The 17,274-nt window shown below is 41.6% G+C and overlaps 3 protein-coding genes across 3 annotated transcripts in view; 2 read left to right on the top strand and 1 right to left on the bottom strand.

Moving 5' to 3' along the window:
• Positions 1-1,377: 1,377 nt before the first annotated feature.
• Positions 1,378-12,471, bottom strand: LOC143281659 (uncharacterized). The gene is made up of 5 exons (XM_076586905.1): positions 12,339-12,471; positions 10,919-11,542; positions 8,479-8,627; positions 5,232-5,331; positions 1,378-3,618 (listed from the first exon to the last, which is right to left on the bottom strand). Exons 2-5 carry the CDS (start codon positions 11,430-11,432, stop codon positions 3,401-3,403), a joined length of 981 nt encoding a protein of 326 aa, XP_076443020.1. The 5' UTR covers positions 11,433-11,542; positions 12,339-12,471; the 3' UTR covers positions 1,378-3,400.
• A 61-nt stretch (positions 12,472-12,532) lies between these two features.
• Positions 12,533-17,096, top strand: LOC143281442 (uncharacterized). Its single transcript, XM_076586653.1, has 2 exons — positions 12,533-12,661; positions 15,255-17,096. Exon 2 carries the CDS (start codon positions 15,279-15,281, stop codon positions 17,094-17,096), a length of 1,818 nt encoding a protein of 605 aa, XP_076442768.1. The 5' UTR covers positions 12,533-12,661; positions 15,255-15,278.
• Positions 17,017-17,274, top strand: part of LOC143281440 (uncharacterized) — a 50,719-nt gene continuing 50,461 nt past the window's right edge. Inside the window, exon 1 of the mRNA XM_076586652.1 lies at positions 17,017-17,116. The gene's annotated coding sequence lies outside the window, so the exon portion shown is untranslated. The remainder of the gene's footprint in view (positions 17,117-17,274) is intronic.

The following is a 17,274-nucleotide window of genomic DNA, read 5'->3' as shown; positions in this document are numbered from 1 at the left end:
TTTGATAAAAACTGACATAAAAATCTACACTACATCATTAATTACAGCTATGAAAAAAATGAACATGAACTTTGGCCAAAAAATGTCATGTGTTATCACAGGATAGAGTGTGTAATCAATTAGTTTTTTTTTGGAGGGGATGGGGGGGTGGAAGCTGTATTGCTATCACATGATTTTTATACATTTGTGTGCATATATCAATTACAGCTATGACAAAAATGAACATGAACTTTGACCAAAAATGTCATATGCTATCATAGAATAGAGCATGCAATCGATTAGTTTTGGGGAAGAAGCTGTACGGCTATCACATGATTTTTATACATTTGTGTGCATTGTCAGTGAGACAAAGTTCTCACACACACACACACACACACACACACACACACACTTAAGAATAGGACAAGATGCTAACACACATCAAAAAATAATCTGACAGAAATATCATACTGTCATAACTGTAATTACAACCATTATGTTCAAGCCTTTTCAAATGACCATTTAAATAACTGTCGGTGTTTTGAAACAACATGTACACTATATTACCCATCATACAGGTTCCCTGCCACAATATTCACTGAAAACTAACACTGTTGATAATTTAAACACATTGAATCAGCATCAAAGGGATAAGTATCATTCTGTCAAACATAACACCACATGCTTTACCCGTACTTTTCAGCTACATGGATATTTTCATCATAATAATAATGTACACTTGTATAGCACCTTTTCTCTCTAAGAGCTCAGGGAGCTTTGCATGAAAGAAAAAGTTACAAATGACGTAAACCACTCATGGCCACTCTCTTTCTCTCTTCCCCCCATTCCCTGCCCCCCTTTCCCCTCTCTCTCATTCCCCACACACCTCTCTCTCATTCCCCATACACCTCTCTCTCATTCCCCACACACCTCTCTCTCATTCCCCATACACCTCTCTCATTCTCCACACACCTCTCTCTCATTCCCCACACACCTCTCATTCCCCACACACCTCTCTCTCATTCCCCACACACCTCTCTCTCATTCTCCACACACCTCTCATTCCCCACACACCTCTCTCTCATTCCCCATACACCTCTCATTCCCCACACACCTCTCTCTCATTCCCCACACACCTCTCTCTCATTCCCCATACACCTCTCTCTCATTCCCCACACACCTCTCTCTCATTCCCCATACACCTCTCTCTCATTCCCCACACACCTCTCTCTCATTCCCCATACACCTCTCATTCCCCACACACCTCTCATTCCCCATACACCTCTCTCTCATTCCCCACACACCTCTCTCTCATTCCCCACACACCTCTCATTCCCCATACACCTCTCTCTTATTCCCCTCTCATTCCCCACACACCTCTCTCTCATTCCCCATACACCTCTCATTCCCCACACACCTCTCTCTCATTCCCCATACACCTCTCTCTCATTCCCCACACACCTCTCTCTCATTCCCCACACACCTCTCTCTCATTCCCCATACATGCAAAGTGAATTCTAGTGTGTGTCCTGATTTGTGCACAAATGCATGAATAAACGCCATCTCAAAGCTTTAAAAATTTTTTTTTAAAAGTGTGTGTGTGTGGGGAGGAATGGGGGAGTGTAGGGGAAGTGGAACAAACAGGACCAGCCATTAAAACTGTTTAACCCCTTGACTGCAGCTGACAAGTACACTTGTCAGTGAAAGGCTGTTAACTAGCTGAGGTAAGACTGAGGTTACGGGTCAGGATGACAGTCACCAGTGTTTATCTGGACTTGTTCCTCTTGGGGATGGCATCACTTTTGTTTGGCAAAATCAATGACATCACTTTAGAGTACTCAAGAAGTAGCTGATGCACTTCAAACTCACATCACACTGATTTCATTTCACCAACGTTCAGCAGTCAAGGGGTTAATGACAGCAACCGGGCCACAGATTCCTATATGTGCGCGTATAGAGTGATAACACATTAAAACACTACAACATCATACATTTGGGAGGTGAAGAGGGTGTGTGTGGGGGGGTAAGGGGGTTGCAGGGGGGGGGGGGGTAGAGTGTAATTACTTAACATGTAACATCATAAATGTAATGAACATTATACGTAATAATTAAAAAAACAAAACAAAAAAACCATGGACCAAATTTTCAAATGGTAAAAATACATTTAACATCAATGCCCTTGTTTGACTTATTCACATCAAGGCATGGAAACATGAACTGCCACTGTCAACATTGCTAACTGCAGTTTGTTGAATCAAAAGTGAAAAAGACAACGACATAACTTTTTTCTTTTAAAGACAAAAAAATCTCGTTCGTATAATATTACATATATATAAACAATTATGCTTTTATATATACATATAGCAGGAGAAATGTAAATCTTCAGTCGACATATAGAAGTATCAATTTGGCAGGCTGGACACGGTCACACATACAAGGCAGAATCAAGCACAAATAAATACAATTTCTTTTAGATAAATAATGCATAGAAAAGAAAATTCACAAGTCACGTCAAACAAACTTTTAGCATGGACACCAGTTTCTATGGAATTCTGACTGTTTTGACTCCATGGAAAGTTCATATTGTTCTATTCTATCCTTCTTGTTCAGATCTTTCTGAAAATTCTCTGTTCTTTATGTGGAGTGTTGGCCCAGTGGTAAAATGTCTGCCTAGGAAGCAAGAGAATCTGAGAGCACTGGTTTGAATCCTAGTCACCAGTATTTTCTCCCCCTCCACTAGATCTTGAGTGGTGGTCTGGTTGCTAGTCATTTGGATGAGATGATAAACTGAGGTCCCATGAGCAGCATGCACTTAGTGTACATAAAAAAACCCATGGCAACAAAAGGGTTTACCCTGGAAAAATTATGTAAAAAAAAAAAAAAAAAAATCCACTTCAATAGGAAAACAAATAAAATTGCAAGCAGAAAAATATACAAAAAATGGGTGGCACTCTCCAGTGTAGCGATGCACTGCGCTCTCCCTGGGGAAAGCAGCCCAAATTTCACACAGAGAAATCTGTTATGACAAAAAGAGTAATACAATACAATATATTGTTTGGTTGTGTTTTACTAAATTTGCAATAACAAACAAAAGATTTCGCAAACAGGATGACACTTTGACATTCTTTGCATGTCATTGAAACAGCTTGTTCTTGACCTCATAGTAATCAATGTTTATTCAGGGATGAAGGGCATGAGTAAGAAAGTAATATCACTGGATGGTGTTCACAATGACTTTTCTCTGCATGACGTTGAAACAGCTGACGTCAGACCTTGTAGTAATCGCTGATTCGCTTTGCCAGCATGACACACCTAGTCTCTGTGTGACGTTGAAACAGCTGACGTCAGACCTCGTAGTAATCGCTGATTCGCTTTGCCAGCATGACACACAAATCTCTATGTGACGTTGAAACAGCTGACGTCAGACCTCGTAGTAATCACTGATTCGCTTTGCCAGCATGACACACCTCATCTGCGGAGACACCAGGTGGCGGTGAAGCATTCGCACGGTTGCCCCCGGTGAGGTGGCCCACACACCCAGCACGTTTTTCATTGGCTGCGAGAGCTTCATCTGCTGCCAGGTGCTGACCAGAGAGCCTGGAACTCCCACACGCTCCGCCATCAGGCGCCAGTCAGCACCTGGAGGAGATATTTTGAAAAAAGACAACAACATTTGGGTTGAATATTGAACAGAATGAAACCAAGATCTCCAGTTGTGCAAACCCTGTAATACACTGCCTTTTTCTGCCGGTCTCAGTCTCTTACTCATTTACAAAACAAATTTAAAAGCATTCCTTTTCAAGAAGTCTCTTCATAATCAAAGCATTCCATTCCATATATGAATTCTATGGATTTGTTTGTTTGTGTGTGTGTGTGTGTGTGTGTGTGTGTGCCTTCATGTGTGTGTGTGTGTGTGTGTGTGTGTGCCTTCATGTGTGTGTGTGTGCCTTCATGTGTGTGTGTGTGTGTGTGTGTGTGTGTGTGTGTGTGTGTGTGTGCTCTTGTGTACTTTGTATCTGACTGACATGCTATTGCAAAGCACTTTGAGAGGTGTGAAATCTCTATATGAATGTACTCTTATAACTCAAATACCCATTCACACCTGGGTGGAGTGAGGAAAATCAGAGTACAGTAAGTGTCTTTCCACAGGACACAACACTAATCCGAAATGGGTCCTCGAACCCTGTTCAGTGGTGAAAATTGGATCATACAGAGTTAAACTATCAAAGTGTTTTCACACCCAGCTTTCCACATGAACGCATATCCCTGAAAGAAAAGAATGAAAGACAAACCTTTATAAACACATGCAGACAGAAAGCTTGGAGATACGATGGATGGAAGAAGGGGGAGTAGGGAGGAGCTACTTTGGGAAGAGGTAGGCTTTAGGGCCAGACTTGAAAGAGCAGAGAGCAGGGATCTGACAGAGAAGAGAAAGTGGGTGATTGCTCCAAGCACCAGGTCCAGAAACGGAGAAAGAGCGTTGGCCGATTGTGGAGTGTTTGAATCTGGGAAACAGAGCGGACCTGAAGCTGACTGTTGAGAGCGAAAAAGGGTACGGAGGTGAAGAGAGCCACACACACAGAATGGGGCAGACTAATATTTTGTTTATGCATTGATTATTATTATTATTATATAGTGCTGAATCTTGTGCAGAGACAAATCAAAGAGTTTTTGCACCAGTCATTCAAACACATGCATAACTCTAAAACTGGAGAAAAAACCAAAAAACCCAAAACAAAACAAAAACAACAACAAAAAAACACAACCAAAAACAAACAAAAAACTGAAGACAAGGAAGAGCCAGGGAAGGGAGGCTATTTTGGGAAGAGGTGGGTTTTAAGGCCATACTTGAAAGAGCTGAGTGTGGAGACCTGACGAAGTGAAAGATGAAGTTCATTCCAATTACAAGGTCCAGAGACAGAGAAAGAACGGCGGCCAACAGTTGAGTGTTTGAAACTGGGTATGACAGAGAGTGAAAATGTTGTAATTATTCTGTGTCAGACAGGGAGCCAGTGAAGAGATTGCAAAACAAGAGTGATGTGCTGAGATCTGTTTTTTTCTTTCTGAGGACAAGTTAACCAGCCAAGGTTTGTTTGCACTGAGGGGAGTGAATGGATGAAGCAGGCAAACCAGCCAACAGTGAGTTACATTAATCAATGTGACAAGGACAATGATGATGATGGTGATGATGATGATAGTGATGGTGGCAGTCAAAGTGAGAGAGAAGGTCTGCAGTGTTTGGTCGATCTTACCGTTGCCCTTGTAGAGACTGAGGTCCTGAATCACCAGCTGCCGAAGATCAGGCTGCATGTTCTTGATGTGGGTGTCTCCTGCCTTCTTGGCTTGGCCCGGCTGGGGTGGGTGGGGGCAGGGGGATAAGAACAACAATGACAGTAACAATGATTCCAACAATGACAGTAACAATGATCAAAACAATGACAAAAACAATGAATACAATGACAGTAACAATGATCAGAACAATGACAATAACAATGATCAGAACAATGACAAAAACAATGAATACAATGACAGTAACAATGATCAGAACAATGCAGTAACAATGATCGGAACAATGACAATAACAATGATCAGAACAATGACAAAAACAATGAATACAATGACAGTAACAATGATCAGAACAATGCAGTAACAATGATCGGAACAATGACAATAACAATGATCAGACCAATGACAAAAACAATGAATACAATGACAGTAACAATGATCGGAACGATGACAGTAACAATGACAGTAACAATGATCGGAACAATGACAGTAACAATGACCAGAACAATGACAAAAACAATGAATACAACAATGACAGTAAATATTATTAGAACAATGACAGTAACAATGATTAGAACAATGACAGTAACAATGATCAGAACAATGACAAAAACAATGAATACAACAATAACAGGAACCTTCATTAGAACAATGACAGTAACCATCATCAGAACAATGACAGTATCAATGATTAGAACAATGACAGTAACAATAACCAGAACAATGACAGTAACAATGATTAGAACAGTGATATCAATGAAAAGAACTATGACAGTAACAACATTCAGAATAATAACAGTAACAATGATTAGAACAATGACAATAACAATCATTAGAACAATGACAGTAACACTGATATGACAATGCCAGTAACACTGATTAGAACAATGCCAATAACACTGATTAGAACAATGCCAGTAACAATGATATGACAATGCCAGTAACACTGATTAGAACAATGCCAATAACAATGATTAGAACAATGCCAATAACAATGATTAAAACAATGCCAATAACAATTAGAACAATACCATTAACATTGATTAGAACAATGCCAATAACAATGATTAGAACAATGCCAATAACAATGATTAGAACAATGACAGTAACACTGATTAGAACAATGCCAGTAACAATGATTAGAACAATGCCAGTAACAATGACAATAATTATGATTAGAACAATGCCAGTAACAATGACAATAATTATGATTAGAACAATGCCAGTAACAATGACAATAATTATGATTAGAACAATGCCAGTAACAATACTTAGAACAACAACAGTAACAATGATTAGAACAAATACAGCAACAATGATAAGAACAATGAACAATGACAGCAACAATGGCAATGATCAGAACAATGACAGCAACAATGATAAGAACAATGAACAATGACAGCAACAATGGTAAGAAAAATGAACAATGACAGCAACAATGGCAATGATCAGAACAATGACAGCAACAATGATAAGAACAATGACAGCAACAATGGTAAGAAAAATGAACAATGACAGCAACAATGGCAATGATCAGAACAATGACAGCAACAATGATAAGAACAATGAACAATGACAGCAACAATGGCAATGATCAGAACAATGACAGCAACAATGATAAGAACAATGAACAATGACAGCAACAATGGCAATGATCAGAACAATGACAATAACCAGAACAATGACAGCAACAATGATAAGAACAATGACAGCAACAATGATAAGTAACAATGACAGTAACACTGATAAGAACAATGACAATAACTATGATAAGAACAATGAAAATAAATAAAAAAGATTAAAACCATGACAATAACAATGATCAGAACAATCCAAATAACAACGATTAGAACACAAATAAGAAGAGACATAACAACAATTGTAACAACAAGTTTCAGTTTCAAGGTTTCAAGGAGGCGTAAAAGCATGCGATATGATCCACTATTGATATGTTACACTACAACGCATCTGCTAAACAAACGAAAGGAGCAGACTGATTGATTGATTGATATGGATACTTATATAGCGCCTATCCTCGGTCGGAGACCAAGCTCTAAGTGCTTTAGAGACACAGGGTCATTTACTCAACAGGCTGCCAACCTGGGTAGAGCTAACTGACGGCTGCCATTCCTGTGTCGTTCAATCATATTTCAGGCATGCACACATACACACTCAGACAAACATGTAACATTTTACGTGTATGACCGTTTTTGTTTATTTACCCCACCATGTAGGCAGCCATACTCCGTTTTCGGGGGTGTGCATGCTGAGTATGTTCTTGTTTCCATAACCCACTGAACGCTGACATGGATTACAGGATCTTTAATGTGCGTATTTGATCTTCTGCGTGCGTATACACACGAAGGGGGTTCAGGCACTGGCAGGTCTGTACATATGTTGACTTGGGAGATCAGAAAAACCTCCACCCTTTACCCACCAGGCGACACCGAGATCTGAACCCCAGACACTCAGATTGAAAGTCCAACACTTTAACCATTTGGCTATTGCGCCAGTCAATGCCTAACCAAAACATGAAATAAGCTGGGTGCATAACTGCTGGGCCACCTGACTAAGGTCTAGCGGTGACACGCCTGATTAGGAAGCGAGTGTCTGAGTCCCATCGATGGACCATGATTTTTAATCCCTCCAATACCCTACACGAGACCTTGAGTGGTGGTCTGATTGCTGGTCTTTCAGGTGAGAAGATGAACCTGTGTGCAGCATGCATTAAAGAACCCAAGGCAACAAAAGGGTTGTCCATGGAACTTTTTTTTTTTTCAGACAAAAGTCTGTTTTTCTGACAATAGACAACAACAACAACGCTCACAGACGGGAAAAAATGTATGGGTGGCGCTGCAATGTGGTAACATGCTCTCTCCGGGAGAAATTTCACAGAGAGAAGTCTGTTGTGACAAAAAGTAACACAATACAAAGCAATGCAATACAATACTACATAACACAACAAAACCCAACCCAGTATAGTACAATGCAATGCAATACAATGCAATGCAAGGCAATGCAACACAATATAACACAACAAAACCCAACCCAGTACAGTACAATGCAATGCAATACAATGCAATGCAAGGCAATGCAACACAACATAACACAACAAAACCCAACCCAGTACAGTACAATGCAATGCAATACAATGCAATGCAATGCAAGGCAATGCAACACAACATAATAGAACACAACACAATTACTACTCACTGCTGCTATGTCCACTCGCTCCAGATTGATCTGAACGGAGGGAGGGATGGAGTTGTGGTTTGGGGTTTCAGATGAAGAGCCCTGCTCATCCTGACTGCTGTCAACGTCTTTCAGTTTGAATGACTCCCCAGCAAACAGCTTGGTTGTACCTGGAGATGAAATGCAGCAACCAGTGTGAAACAGTGAATAATATTTAGGCCAGTGTATGCTGATGATGAATCGGTTATTTATCCAGTTCCGTTGACATGACGTGTGTCTGTGTTTGTGTGTATGTGTGTGTGTATTGGCCATTACTCTGAGTCCCACATACTGATCACATTTCTCCTCACTTCCACACTCCACATTGGCTCCCCATTGAAGCGAGAATTAAATACAAAGTTGCGTGTCTCTGCTATTCTGCTTTCCACCCCCACAGGACCTACATACCTTTCTGACCTTATCAGTGTTTACACTCCTGCAAGAAATCTCCGCTCTTCCTCTGACTGTTACCTTTTGAAACTTCCTCAAGTCAAATCGAGAACCTATGGTGAACGTTCTTTCTTCTTTGCTGCTCCTCACATCTGGAACAACCTTCCTCATCTGATTCTGTGCATCTGATTCTCTTTCTGCTTTTCGCTCATCACTAAAAACTCATCATTTAAAAACCTATCTTTAAGCACTCTCAGCTTCCTTGTTCTCCAACACCAACCATGTCAGCTCACTTTGGATGTATGGAGAGTGGGAAAGGGAGAGTGTGTGTTGGGGGTGGTCATGAATGATTAATGTAAATTTAACATTTCTCTTTCATGTAAAGTGCCCTGAGCTCTCAGAGAGAAAGGGCACAATACAAATGTACATTATTATTATTATTATTAGTAGTAGTAGTAGTAGTAGTAGTAGCTTAGCGTCTATTCACTAAAGTGATGTCATAGTGTGTGTTTGTGCTTGTGCTTGTATGTGTGTTTGAGCATGTATGTGTGTTTAACAGTGTGTGTGTGTGTGTGTGTGTGTGTGTGTGTGTGTGTGTGTGTGTGTGTGTGTGTGTGTGTGTGGAGACTATAAAAAACCCAAACAAATAACAATAATAAAATAACATAGACCACACTTCTTTCAGAAGAAACTCATTGTGTGTGTGCGTGCGCACACACACACACTCACACACACACACACACACACACTCACACGTGTGTGTGTAGAAACGAAGGCCAATCGGAACAAAACACAATGAAAACAAGACAGAACTGAGAAATGTGATGAGAGACTGTGTCTGTGCGGAGGGTAAACAGTGTACACATAAAAATAGTGTATGGCAATATAAATGATGACAAACTGAAATATATATCATAAGGTAAGTGAAACTGATTTCTGTTAGAAATTTCAGTTTCAGATGTATGCAGCCTTTAAAGCAATAATATGTTCACACACACACACACACACACACACACACACACACATAGTAAGGTTACAGCATACATATATATATACAGGTATGGTTTCAGGTATAGTATAGGAACACAGTTAAAACAAAATATAAAACTTGATGAAGATCAGTGAAATATCACAAAAACTAACGGAATATAAAAGTAACTTTGAAGACTATTTTATAATAATGATAATAATGATGATACTGATGATGATAATGCCATACCCAGAGTAATATATGTATATTTTATTATTCTTTTCAGTTCATGTCAGTATGACAAAAGAAGATATCAAATTCTGACACATAGTTTATGTTGACAAGACAAAAAACATAAATCCAATAAACTCACTGCTTTCCAACCAGAGCTATTTCACACTGTTTTTGTTGGAAAAAAACACACAAAAAAAACAAAAAAACCCCAAAAAAAACACACACACAAAAACTCACTGCTTCCCAACCAGAGCTGTTGACACACAGTTATTATCAACAAGACAAAAGAAAATATGAATCCAATAAACTCACTGCTTTCCAACCAGAGTTGCTTCACACTTTGATACACAGTTTATATCGACAAGACAAAAAATACAAATCCACTAAATTCACTGATTTCCAACCAGAGCTGTTCAACACTTTGACATACAGTTAACATTGACAAGACAAAAAAAAAAAAAAAAAAAAATCCACTAAATTCACTGATTTCCAGCCAGAGCTGTTTGATGCTTTGACGCACAGTTCACATCAACAATATAAAAAAAACATAAATCCACTAAAAAACTCACTGCTTTCCAGTCAGAGCGGTTTCACACTTTGACACAGTTTACATCAACAAGACAAAAAACATAAATCCAATAAACTCATTGCTTTCCAACCAGAGCTATTTCACACTGTTTTTGTCAAAAAAACAACAACAACAACAACAACAAAAAATATATATATCTAAATCCACAAAAACTCACTGCTTCCCAACCAGAGCTGTTTGACACTTTGACATACAGTTAACATCAACAAGACAAAAAATATAAATCCACAAATACTCACAGCTTTCCAGCCAGAGTTGCTTCAGACCCTGTTGCACGGTGTCCAGATCCTGACAGGATCCCAGTTCTTTCAGCCTGGTCTCCACGTTCAGCTTCACCTTCAGCAGTTTGCCCAGCTCCCCGCTCAGCAAGGTGATCCTCGTCTCCAGCTCCTCGATCCTCGATTCCAGCGTCACATTCTTCTCCACAGGTAGCAATGTCCCAATCAATGCTATCAACTCCTGCTCAGAAATTTCACTCGGGTCTTTCTCCGTGCCAGACAGAAAAGGAGTTGGGTTTGCAGTATCCATCACCTTTTTAGCTACGTTGCGGAGATGGGTTTTCAGATTGGAGTTCTCTTTGACAGCAGCGTCAAGTTTTTTGTTTGCCTCATCCCTCTCTTTTGTTACCCTGTCCAGTGTTCTTTGTGAGACAGGTTGGTTTTCTGGGGCTGCGGCAGCCTGCTTTGCTTGTTCGAGGGCTTTGAGCTTTCCCCAACGCCCCCGCGTTAAGGAGGCCCGTCGGGTGGCTGACATGGTGTTTGTAAAGGAGATTGTGTTTGCACTGTAGAGTGGTCAGTATGGCTTAGTGAGACTGTTTACTTAGCACTCTCATCTCGGTGTAAAGTGCAGACTGCAAGCCTCAGCTGGAACAAAATAAGAGATGAGGTAAAATTGTGACATTAGTTTTAAATGAATTTCATTCACTCATTTCTGCAATTATATTGCATTACTACATAAAGCACTGAACATCATTGTTGTCCTTGCAGTTTCAATTTAAGCACTGTAACAACAACAAAATACAAGCTTTTCAGCTGCGCATTTCACTTTCACTTTCACTGCGTTGACGGCCACAATCATCAATTTGATTTTTACGCCGTTTTTGTTGGGTTGCGATGAAAGAAAAACAAGCTACAGAAAGCGACAGACCTATTAGTGAGGATGAAAACTTAGTCCTACTCTAAGTGGGTTCTCCGGCAGGCATGAGCAGGACTTCACTCCAAATCATCTCAATCCATTGTGAAAATTCTTTATTTATCCATTTTATGCAAACAAACAGGTTAATGATAAAAAACAACAACAAAAAACAACCATAGCACACAGAGTTATATTCTCAACTGGTAAGTATCATGACATTAAAATGAAAGTTGTTGTGTGTGCACATGCATTTTGTTCCCAGTTTATGTGTGTTTGAATGCATGTGTGTGTACCTATGCACAACATGTGTACTCTCTCTCTCTCTCTCTCTCTGTGTGTGTGTGTGTGTGTGTGTGTATTGAGGGTAGCTATATCCTGACATGAATGTATAAGGAAAGCATACATGTAGTACTTTAAAAGAAGTTTCAACATAAACCCCAAAAATTGATTTACACATCGTTAAGCCGGAATTCCATTACAAGTGAAAAGAACAAGAAAACACGGGACAACAGTCCGATCTGATACCTGTTTAAATAGCCAGTCTTCCGTGCTTGATATGATTCCCAAATGTTTAAGGAGGAGCTTAACTGCCAGTGGCCCCAAATACCTGAACAAACACGACAAGTGCCATTCGTTTACATTGGTCACTGCCCTGGTGAAGTGCACCAGTTGTGCTTTACGTCACCGTTTTGTGCCATTGCGCTACTTCCGTAAACAATATGGCGGCCTAGCGCCATAAGTAGACCCACGACCGCTGGCTGATCGATCAATAATGGATCTTGTCTCATTCCTTGGAATCAGCATAAGCCAATAGACGACTCACTCCCAAGATATTTTCTGTCAGCGTGGTAAGTTAAAAGTCCAACCAACGTGTTGGTTACAGAACGAGCGTTTTGCGTGCGAAAGGCACTTGAAAGTGGAGTGTGGTGTTTGTTTTTGTTTTATGAGTAAAGACAATCAAAGAAAATTGCCGGGGTCGGTGATGCCACTGGTTTGCATTTTGCTGCCGAACTGGCGCGCCCACCTGTGACGGAGACTTGCGAGTGCTAATTTCGTAACCATGAAAATGATATATATATATTCTTTTGTTGTTGGTTATGTGTGATGATATTTGTATTACTATGCTTCCTGCATTATCAGTGCCTAAACTAGTACCAAGTTTTGGTTTAATTCATGAAGAATGAAGTACGATTTCGTTGACAAGCAGAAAACACAGGTGATAAAAAAAGAGAGCAGTGTTGTTGAACAAGTGAGAGAAACTCAGAAAATATTGCCCAATACAGTGAAAATCTTTGTTGAATTTGTTGACAGCCGCAGCACAACTGGTGGAGGAAAAGGATGTGGAATGATAAAAATCGGCCGCTGTCAGTTTATTAGATCAATAATTTCAGCAGATTGCGTCCCCTCATGACTCTTTAAGTTATAAATAGTATCTCCTCCTGGGAAATCTGTGCTAAAAATTGTCCTCTTTTCTGTTGCTCTCTTTCTTTGTTCTTGGCTATTTTATAGATTTATTTTATTTTCATTCCGTCATCTTTCCTTTCTGATATCTGCCTAGCTGATCCGTTCATGTATACATATATGGTATATTAAAAACAAAACAAAAAAAAAACAAAAAAAAACCACCTCTTTTACACATTTTTGGGTGGGTGGAGGGTGGGGGTAATTTTCTGGACCAGATAAATAGAGTGTGTGTGTGCGTGCAACATGTGTGCCTGTGTCTGTGTGTGGCTGTGTTAGTACCCAGGTTGTGTGACTAATTCATAGACATTTTGTTGTTGTGATGTATTCCTGCTATCATGTATGTGTTTATATATAACATATACGCTGTGCAACACTGTGCTGTACAATACTCAGCCTTGTTGCATGGTACTGTGCTGTATTGTGATACAAAGGAATGATTATGTTGCTCTGCTGTGTATTTTTACTGTATTGTAGTTTTGTACTGCACTATACAGTGTACTGTATAGTACTGTACTGTGCTGTAGGATAACATTTTGTCAGGAATGAATTTCACATGAAACTGAAATATAGACAAGCTTCAAGGGAGAAGAACTTTCACCGTGTTACAGACCCACAAATATCTGTCCTTGACCCACTTGTTTCAATATGTTTTTAATGTTAAGGTTAATGGTGCAAGTAATGATAATATCTACAGGCATATCTTATGTTTCTGTAGTTCTCAGATTGCAGGATTGCAAGTTTTGTGCTTGTACTTATTTGTGTTGGCAGAATTCTTTTTTCTGCAGTTTTTTCTGTATCAAATGATGAATAATATCATGCATTGATTTACTAACTTGTGAAAAAAAAGGACAAAAAAGAAGTATTCTTTCTTCTTCTTCTTCGTTCATGGGCTGAAACTCCCATGTTCACTTATATATACATGAATGGGCTTTTATGTTTATGGCTGTTTTTACCCCACCATGTAGGCAACTATACTCCGTTTTTGGGAGTGTGCATACTGGGTATGTTCTTGTTTCCAAAACCCACCGAATGCTGATATGGATTACAGGATCTTCTGCTGGCACATGCACACGAAGGCAGTCAGGCACTTGCAGGTCTGCACATATGTTGCAGATGGTTTGCATTTCTGTTATCAATCTGATTCGTATCATACATGTATAGTTGTGTTGTAGTTGGTTTAAATAAAGTATTTCATTGTCGATCACAAGTGCCAAAAGCACCGCCAAGCGGTGCCGACACAGGAGCTGTCCGTTGAGTTTTCTCTTGAATTTTGACATAAAAAATCTTTACTCTAGAAGCAGATTCTATTGATGATTTTTATATAGTTGGAAATTCAGGATTTTCAGTTACTTAACTGTTACAATTATATTACATATCGCGACATATTAATTGTTGTTATGTACAGAAATGATACATGAACTTGTTAAAAGCTTGTTCATTCAGTGGCTCTTTTTGTTGACAGTTTTTAACTACATTATTTTTGTAGAAAATGGTTTAGCTTAAGAAAATGCTTGTCTCTTGTAGTTTTGTGTGATATATAATATGTCTATGTTAGTTCCCCGAGCCGAAAGTCAGAAGCCACTAAATTTGGTCAAACAAACACAGGCTTGGCCCCTCAAGGCTCGCGGAGGGCCGGTTTTGTGAGTCGCTTCGCGGCGCTGGCTTTGCGGTTCAGCGGAACAGAATATAAGGAGTGAGTGAGTGCCAGACAAAGAGAGAACTCTCCTGGCCTGGAAGATTGAGAAAATAAAAGAAGAAACCAGCGCACAACCTTCCTGAGTCTACCTTGCCTGGCTGCAGCTCTCTTCTACTAACACCTTCTACCTGTCTTCACCTTCTCTAACACCACCTTACCACCCCATCACAATGTTAACTATCATTATCCAACTTTCTTGTTAAAAAAAAAAAAAAAAAATCCTTGCCTTGTGAAAATTGTCATTGATTCAGTTAATGTTTCTGTGTGCTTGGCTTGTTCAGAGGATGGTGGCCCTGTGATTGGCTATGCAAAGGTTGCCTCAACAGCACCAAGACTACATCTACTTCCACACATCCCTGAAAGCCCCCCTTGCCACCTTTGATACCATCGACCTCGGAGATGAGGATGTGCCAGCAGTGAGGAGCGAACCCAGCCCCCTGTCCACCCCTGTGCGGTCAGGTGACCACGACCCCCGGGCGCCCCGCCCCCCAGGTGACAGCCCGAAGATTGGGGGAGCACAGTCCAAGGGCAGAGGTGGTGCTGGCAAGGCTGGCACCGAGCCACACTGCCAGCTGCCCTCCGCTGCCCACCCTGCTCTGCAGAATGATGACAGCCACCCATCCCCCTCTTCCCCCGCGGCAGAGGGCTCTGACGAAGAGGAGGTGCCCACACCCACCAACCACAGCCCCACCCCTGACCTGCCTGACGCTGTGGAGTCACAGCCCTCTGCTGCTGTAGATGGGATAGAGTTAGACACCACTGGTGAATCGAGCAGCGATCCTTCTGCTCCGATCGAAGGGGAGAAAGAGGCTCAGGAGACAGCGGCTTCCCCTTCTTCACAGGTGCAGTCTATCGGAAAGATTCAAGGTGCCTGGCTCAAACATCAGGATTCTGATTCATCCTCCAGCTCAGGATCAGGCTGTGATACATTCACTTTTAGACCAATCAAAGGCTCTGCATCCGCCTCCGCCACTCAGGATGATGATGAAGATGACGACGACACTGACTATACGCCGCAGACTCAGAGGCGTCTCATCCTTCGAGATAAAAGCAATGACTATTCTCTGAACCTGTACCCTGAAGGCTTAGACCCAGGGCAGATCGCTTCACCATCGAAGAGAAAAGCATACGAGAAAAGATTGCAGAGGCTACAGGTGAAAACATCGCCAATTGTGAGGCCTCGAAGCACGACTCCCATAAACGTTGTCACACTCGAGGAATACATTTCAAGTTCCCCTGACACACCTGCCTCCCCTTTCCAAGAAAAATTAAAGATCTCTCTGCCAAACAGTGAGTTTCCCTCCAAGGTGAAAAGCCCGAGGAGTGCTCGCAAGCAGTCGGAATCGCAGACGGAGTCGTGCTTTGTGTTCAATGAGGAGATACTGTTCAGCCACACGCGTTCCGCATTGGTGGTGGATGAGGTGGGGCACGTGCCCCCCTCCCCTCGACGTGTTCTCATCCCCCCAACCCTTTCCCCTTCCACCTCCCCCAAACTAGGTCGGGCTGCCGACCTGAAGTCAGACTCCAACCCGCCCACCGAGCTGGTCTACTTCAAGGGCAAGAAGGAGGAGAGAGGAGGAGGAGGAGAAGAAGAGGAGGAGGATATATTTGGACAGCCAGCCACACAGGGAGACAGTGACTGGGCGACATTCTCCGAGGCTGATGTCTCCAGCCGCGGAGAGGAGGCGTGCGGTGGGCAAGAGGAGCGCCATATAGCCCTGTCCTCCTCAGACAGCGACAGCGACAAGGAGGAGGAAGAGGAGGAGATACTGACGGTGAACATTGACCAGTCAGAAGGGCTGTGCAAGCCCAGCAACATCCAGGTGGTCCTCTCTGCAGCCAGCAGCAGCACCCCCAGCCCTTCCACCCCCGACTCGGACGAAGCCATCAAGGCGGCCGCCACCGTCATCAGTCAGCAGGAGAAGAGCAAGGAGGGCGGGGACAAGGAGGAGGAGAGGCAAGATGAAGCCACCCCACGGCCCCCGCCCATCCCTCCCAGGAGGAGACCTCCCCCACCCCCTCCCCAGCCCCCACCCCCACCGGACGTGGTGCCAGGTGATGAGGGGGGCGTGGAACTGAGCAGTGCCCAGTGTGACCTTCTGGTGGACATCAGCACCCAGTGAGGGTGGGCGTCGCCCGCTTTGTGAGTGTTGAACTTTTTTTTGTACATCATATATATATATATATATATATATATATATATATATATATATATCATATATTGCATTTATCATATGTGAGAGAGACAGAGGGAGAGAGAGAGAGAGTGTGTGTGTATGTGGTCGTGTTTGTGTGATTCTG

This window comes from Babylonia areolata, chromosome 4, assembly GCF_041734735.1.
Source record: "Babylonia areolata isolate BAREFJ2019XMU chromosome 4, ASM4173473v1, whole genome shotgun sequence".
Lineage (NCBI taxonomy): Eukaryota > Metazoa > Mollusca > Gastropoda > Neogastropoda > Buccinidae > Babylonia > Babylonia areolata.
This window is presented reverse-complemented; position numbering and strand designations above follow the sequence as displayed.

Bases quoted from the DNA above. Each gene is read 5' to 3' on its own strand.
- LOC143281659 (XM_076586905.1), bottom strand. From the start codon at position 11,432: ATGTCAGCCACCCGACGGGCCTCCTTAACGCGGGGGCGTTGGGGAAAG. The intron at 8,628-10,918 runs GTGAGTATTTGT...TTTCATCTCCAG, and splicing joins GCAACTCTGGCTGGAAAGCT to GTACAACCAAGCTGTTTGCT. The intron at 3,619-5,231 runs GTAAGATCGACC...TATCTCCTCCAG, and splicing joins CAGTCTCTACAAGGGCAACG to GTGCTGACTGGCGCCTGATG.
- LOC143281442 (XM_076586653.1), top strand. From the start codon at position 15,279: ATGCAAAGGTTGCCTCAACAGCACCAAGACTACATCTACTTCCACACA.